At 39.8% G+C, this 22,376-nt stretch overlaps 1 protein-coding gene across 3 annotated transcripts in view; it reads right to left on the bottom strand.

The window, feature by feature from the left end:
* LOC128685553 (eukaryotic translation initiation factor 4H) overlaps positions 1 to 22,376 on the bottom strand; it is a 138,287-nt gene that overhangs the window by 92,476 nt on the left and 23,435 nt on the right. For all 3 annotated transcript variants that reach the window (XR_011392363.1, XM_070088085.1, XM_070088086.1), the window contains exons 2-3: positions 17,612 to 17,804; positions 3,211 to 3,361 (exon numbers count right to left, since the gene is read on the bottom strand). Coding sequence is in view for 2 of the 3 variants with exons in the window: in XM_070088085.1 (XP_069944186.1) it covers positions 3,211 to 3,361; positions 17,612 to 17,804 (344 nt within the window). In the remaining variant the exon portion in view is untranslated. The remainder of the gene's footprint in view (positions 1 to 3,210; positions 3,362 to 17,611; positions 17,805 to 22,376) is intronic.

The raw sequence follows: 22,376 nt of genomic DNA, 5'->3' as shown, positions 1-22,376 counted from the left end.
CTTGAGGCGACTGTCAAGGTGGATTCCTAGGAATTTTCCCTCCGTGAGTCTTGTTACGGGTGATACGTTTAATGTTATGTTAAGTGGAGCATTTGCAGTTTTGTTTCCAAACTGAATGAAGTAGGTTTTGTCAGTATTCAGTGCAAGTTTATTAGTCATCATCCAGGCAGATATTTTCTGCAATTCAGCATTGACTGTGTTGGTGAGTATGAGTGGGTTTGGGTGAGAGAAGACGTATGTAGTGTCATCTACAAATAATACAGGTTTGAGAAGCTGTGATGCATTCGGTAGGTCACTGATGAAGATGAGAAAGAGGCGTGGTCCAAGGACACTTCCCTGTGGGACTCCGACTGTGATTGGTTGTGTGGAAGAGTTTGCACCATTTGTGTACACATAATGGCTTCTGTTGCTAAGGTATGACCTTAGGTAGTTGAGGGAGTGGCCTCTTATACCACAGTGTGTTAATTTAGAGTACAGCAGTTCGTGGTCGACTGTATCAAAAGCTTTATGTAAATCCATGAAAATTCCCAGCGGGACTTCTTTCTTTTCGAGAGTGGTATATATTAGTTCTAGCATGTGTGTGATAGCATCATTTGTGCTTTTATTATTCCTGAATCCAAACTGACAGGGGTTTAGTATGTTACGCGAGACGAGGTAGGAAAAGATCCATCTATATATTAATTTTTCAAAGATTTTAGAGAGGAGTGGTAAGTTAGATATTGGTCTATAGTTATTCAAGTCTGCTTGATCATCTCCTTTGTGTATCGGAGTGACCCTCGCTATTTTGAGAATTGTTGGGAAGGTGGAGGATTCAATGGTTTTGTTCAAGAGAGTTGCAATAAATGGTAACAATACTTGAGAAGCTTGTAGGTATTAGGTTGGTAGACAGCAACCGCTCAGGGAGGTACTACCGTCCTGCCAAGTGAGTGTAAAACGGAAACCTGTAGTAAATGTTTTACATGATGGTAGGATTGCTATTGTCTTTTTTCTGTCTCATTAACATGCAAGATTTCAGGTACGTCTTGCTACTTCTACTTACACTTAGGTAACACTACACATACATGTACAAGCATATATATACACACCCCTCTGGGTTTTATGCCGTTTTCTTTCTAGTTCTTGTTCTTGTTTTTTTCCTCTTATTTCCATGGGGAAGTGGAACAGAATTCTTCCTCCGTAAGCCATGTATGTTGTAAGAGGCGACTAAAATGCCGGAGGTAAGGGGCTAGTAACCCTTTTTCTTGTATAAATTACTAAATTTAAAAAGAGAAACTTTCGTTTTTCTTTTTGGGCCACCCTGCCTTGGTGGGATACGGCCGGTTTGTTGAAAAAAAAAATCTTGAAAAGTTTTTTTGTACATAAAAGTTGGCAAGTTGTTTATGTCTCCTGCCTTGTTTTTAAGGGTGTTGATGTGCGAGACTTCTGTTGGGTTGATTGGAGCTAAGAATAATGTGTTCGGGTAGGTGCTCTTGAGGTAGTCATATGGACGGGTGCTCGAGTTTGGGATTTTTTACGAAGATAAAAAAATATGCTAAGCAAATGGCTCTAGCTTAAGCGCTAATTATACCATTGCCTATCTATCACTGAAGTAGGAGACAGACGCCTTCCATACAAACATTAAGTATCTCAAAGATGAATTATATAATGCTACATTAAAAATATACCTCTCCATGGGGAAGTGGAACAGAATTCTTCCATCATAAGCCATGCATGTCTTAAGAGGCAACTAAACTGTCAAGAGCAAGGAGCTTGTGACCCCTTATCCTGTATACATTACTAAACTTAAAGAGAAATGTTCTTTTTTTTTTTTAAGGTTACCCTGCCTCAATGGGATACAGCTGGGTCATTGAAAAAAAAAATATACCCTATACCAATCAATATGGTATTAGTTTTGATTTTTGGAAACAAACTCAAATTTGGTGGCCCGTTTTAAAATATATCATGAATGAAAAGTACTTTTTTTTAACATGCTGGCTGTTTCCCAACGAGGCAGGGTGACCCGAAAAAGAAACAAATTCACCATCACTGTCTTCCCAGAGGCACACAGATACAAGTTTAGATGTCACTCTAAACAGCAAAGATCCCAAACCCCTCATTAAGAGTGCAGGCACTGTATTTCTCATCTCCAGAACTCAAGTCCGGCTAATGGGTTTCCCTGAATCCCTTCACAAATTATTACTCTGCTCACATTCCAACAGCTCGTCATGTCCCAAAAACCATTTGTTTCCACTCACTCCAAGCCTCTTGCACATATAACCTCCTTTACCCCCCCAACCTCTCCTAGGATGACCCCAACCCTGCCTTCCCTCCACTAATGATCTATACACCCTCAAATTCATCCTATTTTCTGCTCATGCGATACATGCCTTTAGATACATCTCCAAGCTTCCTCCTCACTGACTTTCACAACCCATGCTTCACACATGTAGTGTCAGTACCACTATTACTTAAACATTCTCTTCTTTCTTGAATAATTTTAGTAACTCCAAACCTCTTAACTTCCACACTAAGAATTTTCTGCATAATATTCATGCGATACATTGCCTTTAGATACATCTCCACTGCCTCCAGCTTCCTCCTCACTGCAACTTTCACAACCCATGCTTCACACCCATGTAGTGTGTCAGTACCACTATAATACTCTAAACATTCTCTTCTTTGCCTCCATAAGTAACATCCTTTGTCTCCACACATGCCTCAATGCACCACCCACTTTATGAACAAAACTATAAATTCATTAACATTTTTTCTTTCATTAATAAATGTGCATTGCTGGCTGTCACATTTGTTGTTCACATACCAGTATCAGATTATTGTTGTCATATTTTTTTAGAAGTACTAAACTCATAGGAAACAGTATCTGAAGAAAGGGAGTAATCAGGTTTGATCCAATTCCTTAGATCAAGACCCTCTCATCAGCAACAAGACACTACCTTGAATAGTGTGTCAGAATAGAAAGGGAAATATCCATTTTTCTATTAGATATATCTGAAACTTAATTCTTTATAATGGAAATTATAAGTCTCTAGTAAGAGCCTGTTAATTACCATTTCTGTTATTTTCTTTGCTAGCATAGCCCAATTTATCCCAATGTTTAGAAGGTATATATGAAAACATTGCATAGTGAATGTGAACCGCTAATATCTTAAGAAAAAATATACAATTATCTATTTTGAACAGGCAGCACAGTACGTGAAGACATTATCTTACCTGCTATGTCCACTCTGATGGTTTTGTCAACAAATAATGCACCATCATATGTCAGTGAATCTTCTAAGCTTTGAGCATCTTCGAATTCAACATAGCAAAACCCCTTAAATTTGCCCGAATCATTGTCATGTACCAATCTCACCGACCGTACCTGTGAAAAACAGCATATCTTTTATAAAACTAATTCCAAAATACTATACGTCTAATGTAAGCATGAATCATTAGAGCATGAGAAAGGAAAACACTCGTGTAAGTAGAAATATGAAATTTTTTTGAGAAAGGAAACATTTAATCCAACTCTGCCTAATTATATACTGTACACCACATAAATTACTGAAATAAGCGATACGAAGCAAGACTCAAAATTTTAAAACGTGCAATGACAGCATGTTCTCAGCTGCAAAAGTATATTACACACAGTTACAGTCATATGCATAAACATTATCTAGCCCTCATTCTTTATGGTTACTAGTCATATGTAATGGTTTATGATTACACCTACCATCTGACTTACGACCTGCTCGACTTACGACGACTCGACTTACGATAGTGTTTTTTATGCCAAATTTCTGGGAAATAAACAAGTGTTTGTGTTGTACACAGTGTTTATCCTAAACCTTACAGTATAAAATACAGTACTAACAGCATAAAAAGTAAAGTAAAACATGAAATACCAAAATAAAACAATAAAATAAAGTCATTACAAAAATGTTATGTTGACATCCAGTAGTAAAGTTCAACTTACGACCATTTCGACTTATGACCGGTTTCTCGGAACCGAACTCGGTCGTAAGTCGGATGGTAGGTGTACTAGTCATATGTAATGGTGAGCCTAAAGTCTATAGTATCTTTTGTAATCTTGCAAATCTGCCTAGCCATTATGTACATGAGAAATGCTATATATGCTGATAACACTGTGCTTCTGCGCTTCTGCAAAGACAGTGATTATGTATGAGTGATGGTGGAAGTGTTGAATGATGATGAAAGTTTTTTCTTTCTTTTTCGTTTTTTATTTCTTTTTGTTTCGCCCTGCCTCGGTGGGAACTGGGGGGAGGACGGCAGTGGTGGTGGCTGTACTGTGCTTTTAGGAAATTCTAAAGAGAAATTACGGAAGTTGGTGGACAAATTTGGGAGATGTAAAAGAAGGAAATTAAAAGTGAACACGGGGAAGAGCAAGGTGATGAGGATAACAAAAAAAAATTTAGGTAATGAAAGACTGAATATCAGATTGGAGGGAGAGAGTATGGAGGAAGTGAATGTATTCAGATATTTGGGAGTGGACTTGTCAGCAGATGGGTCTATGAAAGACGAGATGAATCACAGAATTGACGAGGGGGGGAAAAAAAAAAGAGGCAAGTGGTGCACTGAGGAGTCTGTGGAGACAAAGGACATTATGCATAGAAGCAAAGAAGAGAATGTATGAGAGTATAGTGGTATCAATGTTCTTATATGGGTGTGAAGCATGGGTGATAAATGTTTTAACAAGGAGACTGGAGGCAGTGGAGACGTTGTGTCTGAGGGCAATGTGTGGTGTGAATATTATACAAAGAATCCACAGCTTGGAGGTTAGGAGGAAGTGTGGGGTTCCTAAAAATGTTATCCAAAGGGCTAAGGAGGGGATGTTGAGATGGTTTGGACATTTAGAGAGGATGGAACTAAACAGAATGACTTGGAGGGCATATAAATGTGTAGCATAAGGCAGGTAGGTTAGAAGCTGTCCTAGGAAAGGTTGGAGGAAGGGGGTAAACAAGGTTTGGTGTGCGAAGGGCTCAGACTTCTGCAAAGGGCTTAGACTTCCACAAACATGCATGAGCATGTTAGATAGAGTGAAGGCAAATTGTTTTTATGATGATGTGCTGCTGGAGTGAGGAAACTAATTTATAATGGGATTCAGGGAAACCAGTTAGCCCATGGGTGGGCAAACTTTCCTGTGCAGGGGCCACATTCAGAAATTCACAATTTTAAAGGGCTGCATAGTATATTAAGTAAAATAATTAATATTTAAAATAGCCAAAATAAAAGGTTTTTAAAAGAAAAAAAAAACAATTAATTTTTTAAAGTAGAAACTTCAAATGATCTTGGTGGGCCATATGACAACTTTTGGCGGGCTGCATATGGCCCGCAGGCCATAGTTTGCCCACCACTGGGTTAGCCAGACTCAAGTCCTGGAAGTGGGGAGTACAGTGCCTGTGCTCTGAAGGGGTGGAGATATGTTGCAGTTTTTTAATTGTAATGTCAGCATACCTCTGGCAAAACAATAATGGAGTGTGTGATGAAGAAAGTGTTTCTTCTTTTTTGGGCTACCCTGCCTTAGTGAGAAAAGGCCAATGTGTTAAAAAAAAAAATCACAGGGCACTGACAAAAATTTATAAATAGATGACTTATGAATAATTACCAAAAACAAAGCAGAAAATGAGGTAGGTATAAAAATTATCAAATTCAGAGAAATACAAGAAGCTTTAAAGCCAGGGCCAAGAAATCAATGGAGACATTCCTGGACAGAATTAAAGGTAAAACAGTAAAATACTGTACATTTTAGACAATACAAGGTTAAACCTATAAGTTGACACATACCCAAACCTTGGCTAATAAAAGATGGGGAGAGGAATGGGTAGATTTGAATGTTTTAACCCTTTCAGGGTCGGCAGGCCCTCTCCTAAACTTGTTCTCAGGGTTGGAATTTAAAAAAAAAAAAAAAAAAAACTTATGATAGAGAATCTTTTCCTGATCATAATGACACCAAAAGTATGAAATTTGATGGAAAACTTATGGAATTATGCTCTCGCAAAGTTAGCGGTCTCAACGATGTTTACGCATCGGCGATTTCGCCCCACTTTGAGACCTATTTTCGGCAAATTCCAATGTACGAGTCGACAAAAATCATACCTATTTCGCTAGAACTCCATTCTTTCTATCGAATGAGTACAAGAAACCACCCATTTACCGATTTCAACTATCCAATGACGTGGTCAGAAATTGGCAATTTTGCCAATTTCACACAAATTTCAAAAGATGCCAATTACCAAAGAGGGTCCAGAATAAACAAGACAGACATTCCTGGCACTAAAATAACATTTCCTCTGTTCATTAATCACGTCCCCAGGCCTCTCTTACATTTCTTCTGCTTTCCACTTTGAATTTTTATTCTTACAAAAAATAGAAGATTTATGTTATGCAGACTACTCCATTCGTGTAGAAATGGTATAGAAATGATATAAATAATATCAGTGCACTTGTGAAAGAATATAAGACTCGCCAGTTGACGTGTATTGGATGCATGGAATGATGAACTTTGGCAAAAATCGAACATTTCTGCTACTTTGAGCTCAATTTCAAGGTACTTTTCATTGTGAAACTAATCAAAATCATCTGAATTTCCATAATATGTCTTCCATTCTATAAAATGAGACCAGGAAAACTAGAATACAACCATAAATAGCATACGAAAATACACTGCAAAGTCGCCGTTTTAAATAAAAAAAACACAGTCGGAGTTTTTTTTTCTCATTTTGCACTGTGTGCTGCAGGATTTTTTTTTATACTGCGCACACTGACCACACAGACCCATTCGTTCATATGTAGGCCTACCAGCTTTCTATCACTAGATTTGAAGGGGCTAGAAATTGTGTACTAGTATGGCACCAACCCTGGTGTGCAAGCCATACTAATACAGCACCAACCTTGAAAGGGTTAAACACCGAAATGTGTAAATGCTACTAAATTTATATTATAAGCCCATTTATTAAGTATAAATTCTGCACAGAAAGTTGCTCAGATTACAAAGAGGTGGTCACAACTGAATAAGTTAGCAGTAAGGGAAACATATGATATGGTAGATGTTTATAATCAATATATATTTATAATTACATCAAGTTCATATGTTTCTGACAATGCTTTTGAAGGTACAGTGGAACCTCTACTTGCGAGTTTAATCCGTTCCATGACCTTGCTCGCAACTGGATTTGCTCGTTTGCAGTCAATTTTCCTCATTTAAATTAATTGAAATGCAACTAATCCGTTCCAGTGGAATTCTACACTTCAATAATTTTGCTAATATCAACTCCACGGCTTATTTATCTATCTCACTTCATCTAATATGACATAATAAACAATATAAATAACATAGAAACCTGATATATCCTCTAAAATGAATAAAATATGTCATTCATGTAGTGGTAAGGGCGGTGTCGGCGGTGGACGAGAGTTTGTCTGGAGACCAGGCAAAATACTTCATGAATAATTTCACTAATATCTATACGGCTTATTTATCTATCACAGTTCATCTAATATGACATAACAAACAATATAAATAAACAGAAACATGACATATACTCTAGAATGAATAAAATATGTCATTATGTAACAGGTGGAGGCAGCCACAACCCCTCCTGCTATGTTATGGTAAACACTGCCATCTAGTGACAGCCTTTTGAAGCCGTCTATTATAATTATTTTATGCAGTACATTATTATTATACAGTGGAACCTCTACTTGCGAGCGTGTCCACATGCGAGTTTTTCCAAATACGAGCAGTCGATGGGTTGATTTTTTGCTTCCATACGTGAGCAAAATTTCCACAAGCGAGCAGACCTTAAGGCAGGTTCCTTGACACTGGTGAGGGGCTCTTGCTCTTGATCTCGGAAATTCTATCTCATTTGTTTGTTGGACTATCTTATTGAAACTTGGGAAATGTATGATGGAAAGATGCTTCTTAACGTACACCAAAAATGAAAGAAATCTAAGCATAAATAATGGAGTTCACTTCTCAGCAATTAGCCACTCCTTAGCGATAATTTCAAATGGTTTTTATGGTTGTATTCTCATTTGTTTGGTCTCATTTGATACAAATGACGTCACTGTCCATTCCAATATGCAGTCGTGAATGGGTTGACATTATTTATACAATTATTGCAATAAGGAATAACAGTAAATCTTATATTTTTTGTGTGAATAAAATTTACAAATTACACCTGGTGGTTAACGCTCTCGCTTCACACGGTGAGGGCCTGGGTTCGATTCCCAGCCAGAGTAAAAACATTGGACGTGTTTCTTTCCACCTGTTGTCTATGTTCCCCATCAGTAAAATGGGTACCTGGGTGTTAGTCGACTGGTGTGGGTCGCATCCTGGGACACTGACCTAAGGAGGCCTGGTCACAGACCGGGCCGCGGAGGCGTTGACCCCCGGAACTCTCTCTCCAGGTAAACACCTACCATCCGACTTACGACCGAGTTCTGTTCCGAGAAACCGGTCGTAAGTCGAAATGGTCGTAAGTCGAACTTTACTACTGAATATCAACAAAAAAATTTTTGTAATGACTTTATTTTATCGTTTTATTTTGGTACTTCATGTTTTTCTTTACTTTTTATGCTGTTAGTACTGTATTTTATACTGTAAGGTTTAGGATAAACACTGTGTACAACACAAATAGTTGTTTATTTCCCAGATATTTGGCATAAAAAACACGGTCGTAAGTCGAGTGGTCGTAAGTTGAGCAGGTCGTAAGTCGGATGGTAGGTGCATTTATATAATAACAATAAATAATAATAATAATATAATACATATAATAATAATAGTATAATAATACAATAATAATAATAATATAATATGTATAATAATAATACATATATAATAATAATGTACTACATATGACAATTATAAGAGACGGTTTCAAAAGGCCGTCACTAAATAGCAGTGTTTACCCTAACATAATGACATATTTTATTCATTCTAGAGTATATATCATGTTTCTATGTTATTTTTATTGTTTGTTGTGTCATATAAGATGAACTGTGATATATAAATAAGCCGTATAGATGATATTAGTGAAATTATTCATGAAGTATTTTGCCCGGTCTCCAGACAAACTCTCGTCCACCGCTGACACCGCCCGTACCACCACATGAATATATTTTATTCATTTTGGAGTATATATATCAGGTTTGTATTTTGTTTATATTGTTTATTGTGTCATATTAGATGAAGTGAGATAGATAAATAAGTCGTGGAATTGATATTAGCGAAATTATTGAAGTACAGAATTCCACTGGAACGGATTAATTGCATTTCAATTAATTTAAATGAGGAAAATTGACTCTTAACGAGCAAATCCAGTTGCGAGCAAGGTCATGGAACGGATTAAACTCGCTAGTAGAGGTTCCAATGTATATGTATTATTATTATACATATTATATTATTGTATTATATTATACAGTACTATTATTATTATACGTATTATTATTATACATATTATTATTGTATTATATTATACTATTATTATTATATGTATTATTATTATACATATTATTATTATTATTGTTGTTTTAACAAGTCGGCTGTCTCCCACCGAGGCAGGGTGACCCAAAAGAAAATCCCCAAAAAGAAAATACTTTCATCATTCAACACTTTCACCTCACTCACACAATCACTGTTTTTGCAGAGGTGCTCTACATACGTACGTATAAAGATACACAACGTATCCCTCCAAACTGCCAATATCCCAATATCCCGCTCCTCGGTGGCCGAACTGTGTGGCAGCTTGGTCTCGTCTAGCTGGTGTACGGCTGTGACTGTCTTGGTGGGTGTAATTACTGGACACAGTTTTCTGTGTGTCACCTCCAGTAATTCCACCCACCTGGACAGTCTCTACTGTAGACCAGCTAGACAAGACCAAGTTTCCACCCAGCAAGGTCACTGGGGGTGGCAACCGCTGATTATTATTATTATTATTTGTTTACTCTGAAACATAGCAAAGCAATGGACCATTTCTCTTATGCTGAGCTCAATTTCAAGGTACTTTTCATCATAAAAGCAATCAAAATCTTATCTATTTCTGTAATATATCTTCCATTCTATCAAATGAGACCAAAAAAATGAGAATACAACCATAAAAACCTTTCAAAATTACTGCTAAGAGGTGGCTAATTGCTGAGAAGTGAACTCCATTATTTATGCTTAGGTTTCTATCATTTTTGGTGTACGTTAAGAAGCATCTTTCCATCATACATTGCCCAAGTTTCAATAAGATAGTCCAACAAACAAATGAGATGCAATTCCCGAGATCAAGAGCAAGAGCCCCTCACCAGTGTCAAGGAACCTGCCTTGAGGTCTGCTCGCTTGTGGAAATTTTGCTCACCTATGGAAGCAAAAAATCGACCCATCGACTGCTCGTATTTGGAAAAACTCGCACATGGACAGGCTCGCAAGTAGAGGTTCAACTTATATTTTTTTTTTAAATCCTTGAAATAGGTTACCCCAAATTTTTGCAGCTTTAATTTGCATGAAATGTTTACTCAGGTTCAGTCATACATATGAAATATTACAAAGAGGTGAGCATCATGATGGTGCAGTGGTCTATGGCATCATGAAATTAACCCTTAAACGGTCCAAACAGATCGGCGTTCAAATCCGTAGTGTTCCAAACGTAGATCTACGTTTTTTTTACATATTTTCGAACATAACAAAAAAAGCAAATGTAGATATAAGTTTTTTTTTTACACATTTTCAAATGAAAAAGAAAAAAGAAGATCTACATTTTTTTACATACTTTCAAATGTTGAAAAAACGTATATATACGTTTGGACCATTTAAGGGTTAACTAGCTTCCCAGAATGCTGCCTAGACTTGGGTTCAAATCCTGGTTAGTCACAGTATGTTCTTTCAGGTAGGTAGGTAGGTACGTAGGTAGGTGTGATGAATGGTTTGAAAAACCGACAAGTTGAAGATTGAGACACTTATGCAACACATGGGAATCTTCATTCAGGAAACGTTTCGCCACACAGTGGCTTCGTCAGTCCAATACAAAGTAGAAAGGCATAAGGAGAGGAGGAGTTTGAGGTAATCAGTCCCTCAGCCTGGAGTCGATGTGTTCAGTCCATCAATCTTCTACAAGATTGATGGACTGAACACATCAATCTTCTAAAAGATTGATGGACTGAACACATCGACTCCAGGCTGAGGGACTGATTACCTCAAACTCCTCCTCTCCTTATGCCTTTCTACTTTGTATTGGACTGATGAAGCCACTGTGTGGCAAAACGTTTCCTGAATAAAGATTCCCATATGTTGCATAAGTGTCTCAATCTTCAACGTAGGTAGGTAGATAGGCGTGTAGGTGTGTGTGTAGGTAGGTAGGTATAGGTAGGTATAGGTGTGTGTGTGTGTGTGTGTGTGTGTGTGTGTGTGTGTGTGTGTGTGTGTGTGTGTGTGTCTTTGTGTGTGTGTGTGTGTGTGTGTGTGTGTGTGTGTGTGTGTGTGTGTGTCTTTGTGTGTGTGTGTGTGTGTGTGTGTGTGTGTGTGTGTGTGTGTGTGTGTGTGTGTGTGTGTGTGTGTGTGTGTGTGTGTGTGTGTGTGTGTGTGTGTGTGTGTGTGTGTGTGTGTGTGTGTGTGTGTGTGTCTGTGTGTGTGTGTGTGTACACTCACCTAGTTGTACTCACCTAGTTGAGGTTGCAGGGGTCGAGTCCAAGCTCCTGGCCCCGCCTCTTCACTGGTCGCTACTAGGTCACTCTCCCTGAACCACGAGCTTTATCGTACCTCTGCTTAAAGCTATGTATGGATCCTGCCTCCACTACATCGCTTCCCAAACTATTCCACTTCCTGACTACTCTGTGGCTGAAGAAATACTTCCTAACATCCCTTTGATTCATCTGTGTCTTCAGCTTCCAACTGTGTCCCCGTGTTGCTGTGTCCAGTCTCTGGAACATCCTGTCTGTCCACCTTGTCAATTCCTCTCAGTATTTTGCAAGTCGTTATCATGTCCCCCCTATCTCTCCTGTCCTCCAGTGTCGTCAGCTTGATTTCCCTTAACCTCTCCTCATAGGACATACCTCTTAACTCTGGGACTAGTCTTGTTGCAAACCTTTGCACTTTCTCTAGTTTCTTTACATGCTTGGCTAGGTGTGGGTTCCAAACATATTGCCGCATACTCTAATATGGGCCTAACGTACACGGTGTACAGGGTCCTGAACGATTCCTTATTAAGATGTCGGAATGCTGTTCTGAGGTTTGCCAGGCGCCCATATGTTGCGGCAGTTATTTGGTTGATGTGCGCTTCAGGAGATGTGCCTGGTGTTACACTCACCCCAAGATCTCTTTCCTTGAGTGATGTTTGTAGTCTCTGGCCCCCTAGACTGTACTCCGTCTGCAGTCTTCTTTGCCCTTCCCCAATCCTCATGACTTTGCACTTGGTGGGATTGAACTCCAGGAGCCAGTTGCTGGACCAGGTCTGCAGCCTGTCCAGATACCTTTGTAGTTCTGCCTGGTCTTCGATTGAATGAACTCTTCTCATCAACTTCACGTCATCTGCAAACAGGGACACCTCGGAGTCTATTCCTTCCGTCATGTCGTTCACAAATACCAGAAACAACACTGGTCCTAGGACTGACCCCTGTGGGACCCCGCTGGTCACAGGTGCCTACTCTGACACCTCACCATGTACCATTACTCGCTGCTGTCTTCCTGACAAGTATTCCCTGATCCATTGCAGTGCCTTCCCTGTTATCCCTGCTTGGTCCTCCAGTTTTTGCACCAATCTCTTGTGTGGTACTGTGTCAAAAGCCTTCTTGCAGTCCAAGAAAATGCAATCCACCCACCCCTCTCTCTCTTGTCTTACTGCTGTCACCATGTCATAGAACTCCAGTAGGTTTGTGACACAGGATTTCCCATCTCTGAAACCATGTTGGCTAGATGTTCCACCATTCTTCTCCTGACAATCTTTTCCATGATTTTGCATGCTATACATGTCAGTGACACTGGTCTGTAGTTTAGTGCTTCATGTCTGTCTCCTTTTTTAAAGATTGGGACTACATTTGCTGTCTTCCATGCCTCAGGCAATCTCCCTGTTTCGATAGATGTATTGAATATTGTTGTTAGGGGTACACATAGCACCTCTGCTCCCTCTCTCAATACCCATGGGGAGATGTTATCTGGCCCCATTGCCTTTGAGGTATCTAGCTCACTCAGAAGCCTCTTCACTTCTTCCTCGGTTGTGTGCACTGTGTCCAGCACATGGTGGTGTACCCCACCTCTCCGTCTTTCTGGAGCCCCTTCTGTCTCCTCTGTGAATACTTCTTTGAATCTCTTGTTGAGTTCCTCACATACTCCTTCCTTCCTTAGCCTGATTACCTGGTCCTTGACTGTTGTTTTCCTCCTGATGTGGCTGTACAACAGTTTCGGGTCAGATTTGGCTTTCGCTGCTATGTCATTTTCATATTGTCTTTGGGCCTCCCTTCTTATCCGTGCATATTTGTTTCTGGCTCTACGACTGCTCTCCTTATTCTCCTGGGTCCTTTGCCTTCTATATTTCTTCCATTCCCTAGCACACTTGGTTTTTGCCTCCCTGCACCTTTGGGTAAACCATGGGCTCATCCTGGCTTTTTCATTATTCCTGTTACCCTTGGGTACAAACCTCTCCTCAGCCTCCTTGCATTTTGTTGCTACATATTCCATCATCTCATTAACTGGCTTCCCTACCAGTTCTGTCCCACTGAACCCTGTTCAGGAAGTTCCTCATTCCTGTGTAGTCCCCTTTCTTGTAGTTTGGCTTCATTCGTCCTGGCCTTCCTGCTTCTCCCTCCACTTGTAGCTCTACTGTGTATTCGAAGCTTAAAACCACATGGTCACTGGCCCCAAGGGGTCTTTCATATGTGATGTCCTCGATATCTGCACTACTCAAGGTGAATACTAAGTCTAGCCTTGCTGGTTCATCCTCTCCTCTCTCTCTTGTAGTGTCCCTTACGTGTTGGTACATGAAGTTTTCCAGTACCACCTCCATCATCTTAGCCCTCCATGTATCTTGGCCCCCATGCAGGTCCAAGTTCTCCCAATCGATCTCCTTGTGGTTAAAGTCACCCATGATCAGGAGCTTTGCCCTGCATGCATGAGCTCTGTGTGTGTGTGTGTGTGTGTGTACTCACCTAGTTGTACTCACCTAGTTGAGGTTGCGGGGGTCGAGTCCAAGCTCCTGGCCCCGCCTCTTCACTGATCGCTACTAGGTGGTGTGTGTGTGTGTGTGTGTGTGTGTGTGTGTGTGTGTGTGTGTGTGTGTGTGTGTGTGTGTGTGTGTGTGTGTGTCTGTCTGTCTGTGTGTGTGTGTGTGTCTGTGTGTGTGTGTCTGTGTGTGTGTGTCTGTGTGTGTGTGTCTGTGTGTGTGTGTCTGTGTGTGTGTGTCTGTGTGTGTGTCTGTGTGTGTGTGTCTCTCTCTGTGTGTGTGTCTCTCTCTGTGTGTGTCTGTGTGTGTGTGTCTCTGTGTGTGTGTGTCTCTGTGTGTGTGTGTCTCTGTGTGTGTGTGTCTGTGTGTGTGTGTGTGTGTGTGTGTGTGTGTGTGTGTGTGTGTGTGTGTGTGTGTGTGTGTGTGTGTGTGTGTGTCTGTGTGTGTGTGTCTATGTGTGTGTCTGTGTGTGTGTGTCTGTGTGTGCGTGTGTGTGTCTGTGTGTGTGTCAGTGTGTGTGTGTGTCAGTGTGTGTGTGTCTGGTGTGTGTGTGTCTTGTGTGTGTGTGTGTGTGTGTGTGTGTGTGTGTGTGTGTGTGTGTGTGTGTGTGTGTGTGTGAGTGTGTGTGTGTCTGTGTGTGTGTGTGTCTTTGTGTGTGTGTGTCTTTGTGTGTGTGTGTCTATGTGTGTGTGTGTCTGTGTCTGTGTGTGTGTGTGTGTGTCTGGTTGTGTCTGGTTGTGTGTGTCTGGTGTGTGTGTCTGGTTGTGTGTCTGGTTGTGTGTGTGTGTGTGTGTGTGTGTGCGTGTGTGTGTGTCTGTCTGTGTGTGTGTGTGTGTGTGTGTGTGTGTGTGTGTGTGTGTGTGTGTGTGTGTGTCTGTGTGTGTGTCTGTGTGTGTGTCTGTGTGTGTGTCTGTGTGTGTGTCTGTGTGTGTGTGTGTGTGTGTGTGTGTGTGTGTGTGTGTGTGTGTGTGTGTGTGTGTGTGTGTGTGTGTGTGTGTGTGTGTGTGTGCGCACTCACCTAGTTGTGGTTGTAGGGGTCGAGTCATAGCTCCTGTGTGCGTGCGTGTGCCCGAGTCCAAACATGATCTACTGCTAAGGCAGTGGTTTCTGTAATTCTTGTATATACATTTGATGGATTTTGAGTTTTCCTACTTTTGCAGCCCAACCCTGAACCAGGCTTATCTGGCACTTGTTTGTAGGGTCAAGGGCAATCAAGTGGTTTAGCAAGAGTGAGAAGTGATGCAAGCAATTCGCACCATCACCACTACTGCTGCTGCTGGACCCACCAAATTACCATTATTTGCATTCACATAATTGTTTTCAATTTTCACTTTATCAAATGCATTTATTTGTGGCATATGCTCATTTGGTGTAGGGTTGATGGGTAGAATTCTATTTGTTTGGTACAATTGGGTAAAAAAGAATTTTTATATTATGACTGATTAGAGGAAATAAACTCAATTTTTTTTTATCTTTGATTGACTTGTATGAATTGTTTGATTGTATAGTACGGAAAAATTCAGTGACAATTTCTATTGAACTTGAGGCAGGTTAAATCAAACTTCACTAATGATGGTCAACTGGGAATGAGGCAGCTATACAAGTGCAAAACTGGTCAATAAGCGAAGGAATTCAGTCATTATTCAAAATTATATTTTGCAAGTACTGATTAACCCTTTGAGGGTTTTCGTCGTACTAGTACGTCTTACGCGTAGGGGTTTTTGACGTACTAGTACTCATAAATTCTAGCGGCCTCAAATCTAGTGGGAGAAAGCTGGTAGGCCTTCATATGAAAGAATGGGTCTATGTGGTCAGTGTGCACAGTCTAAAAAAAATCCTGCAGCACACAGTGCAAAATGAGAAAAAAAAAACTTTGACCATTTTTTTTTAATAAATCAGCGACTTTGCAGTGTATTTTCGTATGGTATTTATTGTTGTATTCTAGTTTTCTTGGTCTCATTTTATAGAATGGAAGACATATTACTGAAATTGAGATGATTTTGACTGGTTTTACAATGAAAGGTGCCTTGAAATTGAGCTCAAAGTAGCAGAAATGTTCGATTTTTACCAAACTTCAAAAGTAAACAAATCGTGCCAAGTGTGCAATACACGTCAACTGGTGAGTCTAATATTCTTTCACAAGTGCACCAATAATATTTGTACCATTTTTTACACTAATGCAATAGTCTGCATAACAGTAAATCTTATATTTTTTGTGAGAATAAAAATTCAAAGTGGAAAGCAAAAGAATATATGAGGGGCCTTGAGACGTGACTAATCACTAGAGGAAATGTCATTTTAGTGCCAGGAATGTCTTTCTTGTTTATTCTGGACCCTATTCGGAAATTGGCATCTTTTGAAATTTGTGTGAAATTGGCAAAATTGCTAATTTCTGACCACTGTACTGGATAGTTGAATTTATAAATGGGTGGTTTCTTGCACCCATTCGATAGAAAAAATGGAGTTCTAGCGAAATATTCATATTTTTTGTCGACTAGTACAGTGAAATTGGCCGAAAATGGGGCTCAAAGTGGGCAAAATCGCCGATGCGTAAAGATCGCCGAGACCGCTAACTTTGCGACAGCATAATTCCGTAAGTTTTCTATCAAATTTCAAACTTTTGGTGTCGTTATGATCGGGAAAAGATTCTCTATCTTTTCATAAGAGAAAATAATTTTTTTTTTTTTTTAAATTTGGCCGACCCTGAGAACGAGTTTCGGAGAGGGCCTGTCGACCCTCGAAGGGTTAAATGGGGATCAAATATATGATAAAGGAAAATATAGTTAGCCTAAGTTCAGTGAGGAAAGTGGTAATTTGTGGAAGTTTTTTTCTTCAGAAATAGAGTTCAATACTGAATGGGATCCAAGGTATGTTACCAATGGAAAATTAAAGCAAATTGTTCAACATTAAATAATGAAGACAGGACACCATAAGCATAGCTCTGCTCCTGTAACTAAAAATAAGTACTATGTTAATCACAGCAAAACTCTGATGTATCAGGTAACTTAAAAATTAAATTATCAGCAAGGTCTAACATCTTGTAATTGCCTGTGATAGAAAAAAAAATGATAAAGTAGAACCCCCATATCCATGGATTCAGTATCTGCAGTTTCAGTTATCCAGGGTTTACCACATCCTGAGAGTAACCCTTACTTTTGCTTAATAATGGCACCAGAGCACAAAAGTAGTGATGATGGCAGTTCAAGGTCTAAGAGAAGCTGCTGTGCAGTGCTTCCCATCAGTGAAAAGTGCTAATAATTGACTTATTGTGAGTAATTTATCAATTAGAACTTTATCGTAGTATGTGAGTAAATGAAAAACAACTTACATGTATAGGGTTTGTCACTATCCATGGTAGGTCTTGGAATACATCCCCCACAGATACTAGGGGACTACTGTATACAATATTCAGCCCAACAGAGGACAACACGATTAACATCACTGATATATGAAACTGGTGAATATATAAGACTTACTCTTTGCTCCTTAAAAATCTGGTCAATATCTCCTTGGACAACACCTGGTGGAAGGTTTCCAACAAATGCAGTGTATGGAGGTTCTGTTGGGAAAGGTTTCCGAGTCCGGCTTCCTCCATATCCTCGTCCACTATCATTATACCGCCCTCCGCTACCACCACCTCCTCCACCTCCACTCCCACGGTAATTATTCCTAGGGGAAAAGTGTTTTATTATGATATGTAGTGTTAATGTGGCAATATCCTTTATTACCTAAATTCACACACCCACCCAAAAATACTGCAATGTACTCATTTTCATAAACATTTGACTCAGCAAAATATTCAGGTATTGTACTGTATTACACAGTCCAGGAAATGGGTATTAAAACTATGTACTAAACTACAGTATATTGTTTAAAATTCGCAGAACAAGCGAAATATTCACAAATGCTAATCTCAGGCCTGAAGAGGCTTGTACCTACGACCCATGGGACATGGTACACAGTACATACTCTGCTCACTGAAACACACTGACCAATGCCTTGGCGCCCAGGTTACGCTAGATGTTTTGGTCTAAAGCAGCCGCTTTGGACCAATGCATCTAGCATAAGCTGGGCACCAAAGTACTGACCAGTGTGGTTTGGTGAGAAGAGTACTGTGTAACTTTTCCCAAGGTTCGAGTCTTCTTCAGATGGAGATTAGTGTTTGTGAATACAGCCTCTCCTCACTTAGCAACGTACTCATTTACTAACGCCTCAAACTTATGACAGGCTCTCTGACCAGTATTCATACCTAAACAATGTATATTAAAGCTTATACCCTCTATTCTGTTTATTTCAATATACAGTACACTACTGTATAAACATTTAAAAATATACCAGAAATGTTATAAATGGTACAAAGGTGACATTAAAACAATATCAAAGATAGTTGACACAAACTCACTACAATTAAAGCATGTTCCTTACTTAACGATGAATTCATTTAACAACGTGGTCTCAGGAACAGAACTCCGTCGTTAAGTGAGGAGAGGCTGTACAGTACATTATTTTATTATTGTTGGTAAACAATTTTGGTATGAACAGTGGACTACTGTAGCAGGTCTGTTATGACCACAGAAATAATTTTGCATGATAATGAAAAAGCATAGATTTCACTTCTAAGTTTTCTGTGATCTAAGAGACTTGTAACTGAAGATAATAAATGAAGAAATTCACTTAAGAACACCTAGTCTGATATCAAGCTATTTAACAGTCAATATCAAGCTATTTAACAGTCAATGTCTCAAATTGCATAGACTTGAATTAAGAAGAGTTGGAACAGAAGTGGGTAACCCATTTTTTCTATCAGGGATTAAAAAAAAATCACTCAAAAAATCATACAAAATTACCCACCCTGGTGGTTTGCAAGAAGTGATCTTTTTTTTTTCAATATTGTACTTAACTGTATTTATACTATTTCCAATTACAGTGGACCCTCCCTTTTCATCTTTAAATTCGCTCCAGAGAGTACAACGAAATGTGAAATTGACTAAAACTAAAACCATTTTCCCAATAAGAAATAATGTAAATCCAATCAATCCATTTCAGACATCCAAAGTATAAACAAAAAATACATTTTATAGAGAAGAACTACAGTGGACCCCTGAGTATCATGATTAATCCGTTCCAGAGAGCCTGCTGAATGGTGAAATTCACGACTGGCGAATCCATTTTCCCCATAAGAAATAATGGAAATCAAATTAATCCGTTTCAGACACTCAAAAGTATTAACAAAAAAATATTTTTTTTCAAGATTAAATATAAATTTACATACAGAAAACAATGACAAATAAATATAAAGCACTAATAATATGGATAAATGAACATTTAACATCACACTTACCTTCATTGACTCTTGTTGGTGTATGGAAATGTCCACGAGATGGAAGAAAAGTTTCCTGTACCACTTGTAACTCTTACGAACACAGTCAACAAAACCAATCTGCATGTCACACTTGTCAACCAAGCGCATGTTTTGGGTATAATCAATCACTGACACTGGTTTTCGAATATGTTCATTAGTCACTCAACCAACTTTGCCACTGTCTTGCATTTCATTATGGTGAATGGTTGTCAATAATGTGACATCTCGTTTGTCATGCCACCGTAATGCCATGATGTCATTGGCAGTAAACACCTGCACGTCATCACCACGAGCACCTGCGTTGAGCCTGGGCATATGTTTACGATTAGAACGCACTGTACCACACACATCTGTCTTGTTCACTCGCATGAAATCACTGAGTAATGGGCTTGTGTACCAGTTATCGGTATATAATGTATGCCCCTTACCAAGATAAGGTGCCATCATGTTTCTCACTACGTCACCTGAGATACCCAATAACATCTTGGTATCTTTCAATGTTTTACTACCCGTGTATACAACAATATCCAACACCAGGCCACTGTCACAATCACAGAGTACAAACAGTTTTATACCAAAGCGTTTCCTTTTGCTCGGTATATACTGCTTGAATGACAGTCTACCTTTGAACAAAATCAAAGACTCGTCAATTACAAGATTCTTGAATGGATAAAAGTATATCCTGAACTTTTGTTTGAGATACATGAAAACATTTCTAATCTTGTATAACCTGTCACTGTCAGGCCTGGTTTTGTCAGAGAAGTGCAACATACGTAAGAGTAAGATAAACCTGTTCACTGGGATGATTTCACTGAAGAACGGGGTAGAAATTAGCCGATCTGTGGACCAGTATGCTTTTATATTATGCTTATAGACGTGAGGCATAAGCATTATTGTTGCAAAAAGCAAATACATTTCTGCAACAGTCGTCTCTTTCCACCTGTGTAGTCTTGACTGTAGTGATAAGATCGTATTTGCCATGGTGTACTCAAAATACTTATTACTTTCCCTGACAATAATTTCCATCAATGGCTGGTCAAAGAATAATTCAAAGAATTCCAGTCCATTGGCCGTGGTTCCAAGGGGACAAGTAGGTAGAATTCCACTTTGAGAATCATCAAAGTGGTGAGGCTTGGGAACAAAATTGGGATTTTGCTGCCAATCCCACATACGGTTTGCTGGTGGATACTGGACATCATAGGCTGGTTGTGCGGGTGGTTGTGGTTGTGGTGGGCTGGTGGCTGGCGCTCTGCTTTGTCCTTGAACTGACGAGTCAGCATGGGTCCCAGCGTGGCCTGGTGAGTCACGCATGGCGGTGCCACTACCATCACCACTAACACCATCCACTGATGCCTGTGGTCTATCCATACCAAGTGTAGCCACATCATCCTCACTATCACTACCTAAAACTGGTGTTGGGCCACGGGATGTACTCCGGGATGTACTCCATCCCCTGGGCACAGCATAGGGTACACTACCCGAGCGCATGCGGCGGCGAACATACCGACGCTTCACTGGTGAATATGATTCCTCACTATCACTACTCGATTGATCGTCGAGCGCAATAAAATCACAGTCCACGTCACTATCATCATCATTACTGAAGTCAGAGGCCTGGCCACGCGAAAATATTCGTTTTCTCTTGCGATGAGGAACAACCGACCGTGAGTCACGAGTGCCCACACCAGAGGTAGAAGGTTGAGGATCGTCAGGGTTTTCTGCACTATTATCGATATCCTGGTCATTCTTTTCAGTCACTAACTGATCAAAGCCGTAGAATTCGTCTTCATTTCCACTTCCATCAGTGTCAGAACTATCAGATAGGAAGAGGAGAGTCCCAATTTTTCGGGGAGTGAGAGCTGATTTGCGACGAGGCATGGTGAACAAGGGTAACTGAGCCGCCGTTCCCACAATGCTATGCGGGCGCCTAGATTTTTTGTTTATGGCACACACCCACCACGCAGACCCGTTCTCTCACATGTAGGCCTATGAGCCTTTTCGCGCTAAATTTGACGGCGCTAGAATTTTGGCATAGATCTTCGGTTTGGACACTCAACGTAAAGCCGTTGATCTACGGGACGGACCCTGAAAGGGTTAAAATGCCATCGTAAATGAGAGAGAAGGCAAGAGACACAGAATGTGAACAAATGAACACGTAAGGGGAATCGCTTGGTCAGACGAAACTAGTATTAATACCTGTCTACTTTTGGTTCATACATGTACATTTGCACTAGTTGTTGAAGCATTTACCCCAAAATACAAACACTTACATTGTGTGTAAGTTGTCTTCATGTTAGCACAGTAGAATAAATAAATAAATATCTACAAGTGAAGGCACATGAAGTGATAATTTTCTAGTTACCCACAGTAATACTATAGTGTAAACACTTCACTTTCGTGAGTCATGTTAAATGTGTGCAAAGTGGGTTGAACTGCAAACCTTTATGGATGAAAATCACCCTAACACAGCTATTGCAAGCTGTGCTGGTGACTATTACAATGACAATGTTGTGGCCCATTTTAGACAAATCTTAAAGGAACGGGAGGTACAGAGCTCTATGGACAGATTGGTTGTGTGACAGAGGTCCCGTGACTCTCAAGCTGGTCCTAGTGGCACTAAAAAAAGAAGGGAAGTAACCCCGGAAAAGGACTTGCTACCTCAAGTCCTAATGGAAGGGGATTCCCCTTCTAAACAGTAAGAACTTTGACACTCTCCCCTCCTCCCATCCCACCAATCATCACCAGATCTTCATTAAAGGTAAGTGTCAATTATTCTATTGTTATTATTCTATTGTTATTGTAATTATTCTATTGCATTAAACTTAATATTTCATGTGGTAAAATTTTTTTTCTCATACTTTTGGGTGTCTTGCACGGAT

This window comes from Cherax quadricarinatus, chromosome 23 (assembly GCF_038502225.1).
Source record: "Cherax quadricarinatus isolate ZL_2023a chromosome 23, ASM3850222v1, whole genome shotgun sequence".
Taxonomy (NCBI): Eukaryota; Metazoa; Arthropoda; class Malacostraca; order Decapoda; family Parastacidae; genus Cherax; species Cherax quadricarinatus.
The sequence above is the reverse complement of the archived record's forward strand: the minus strand, read 5'-3'. Positions and strand labels throughout refer to the sequence as shown.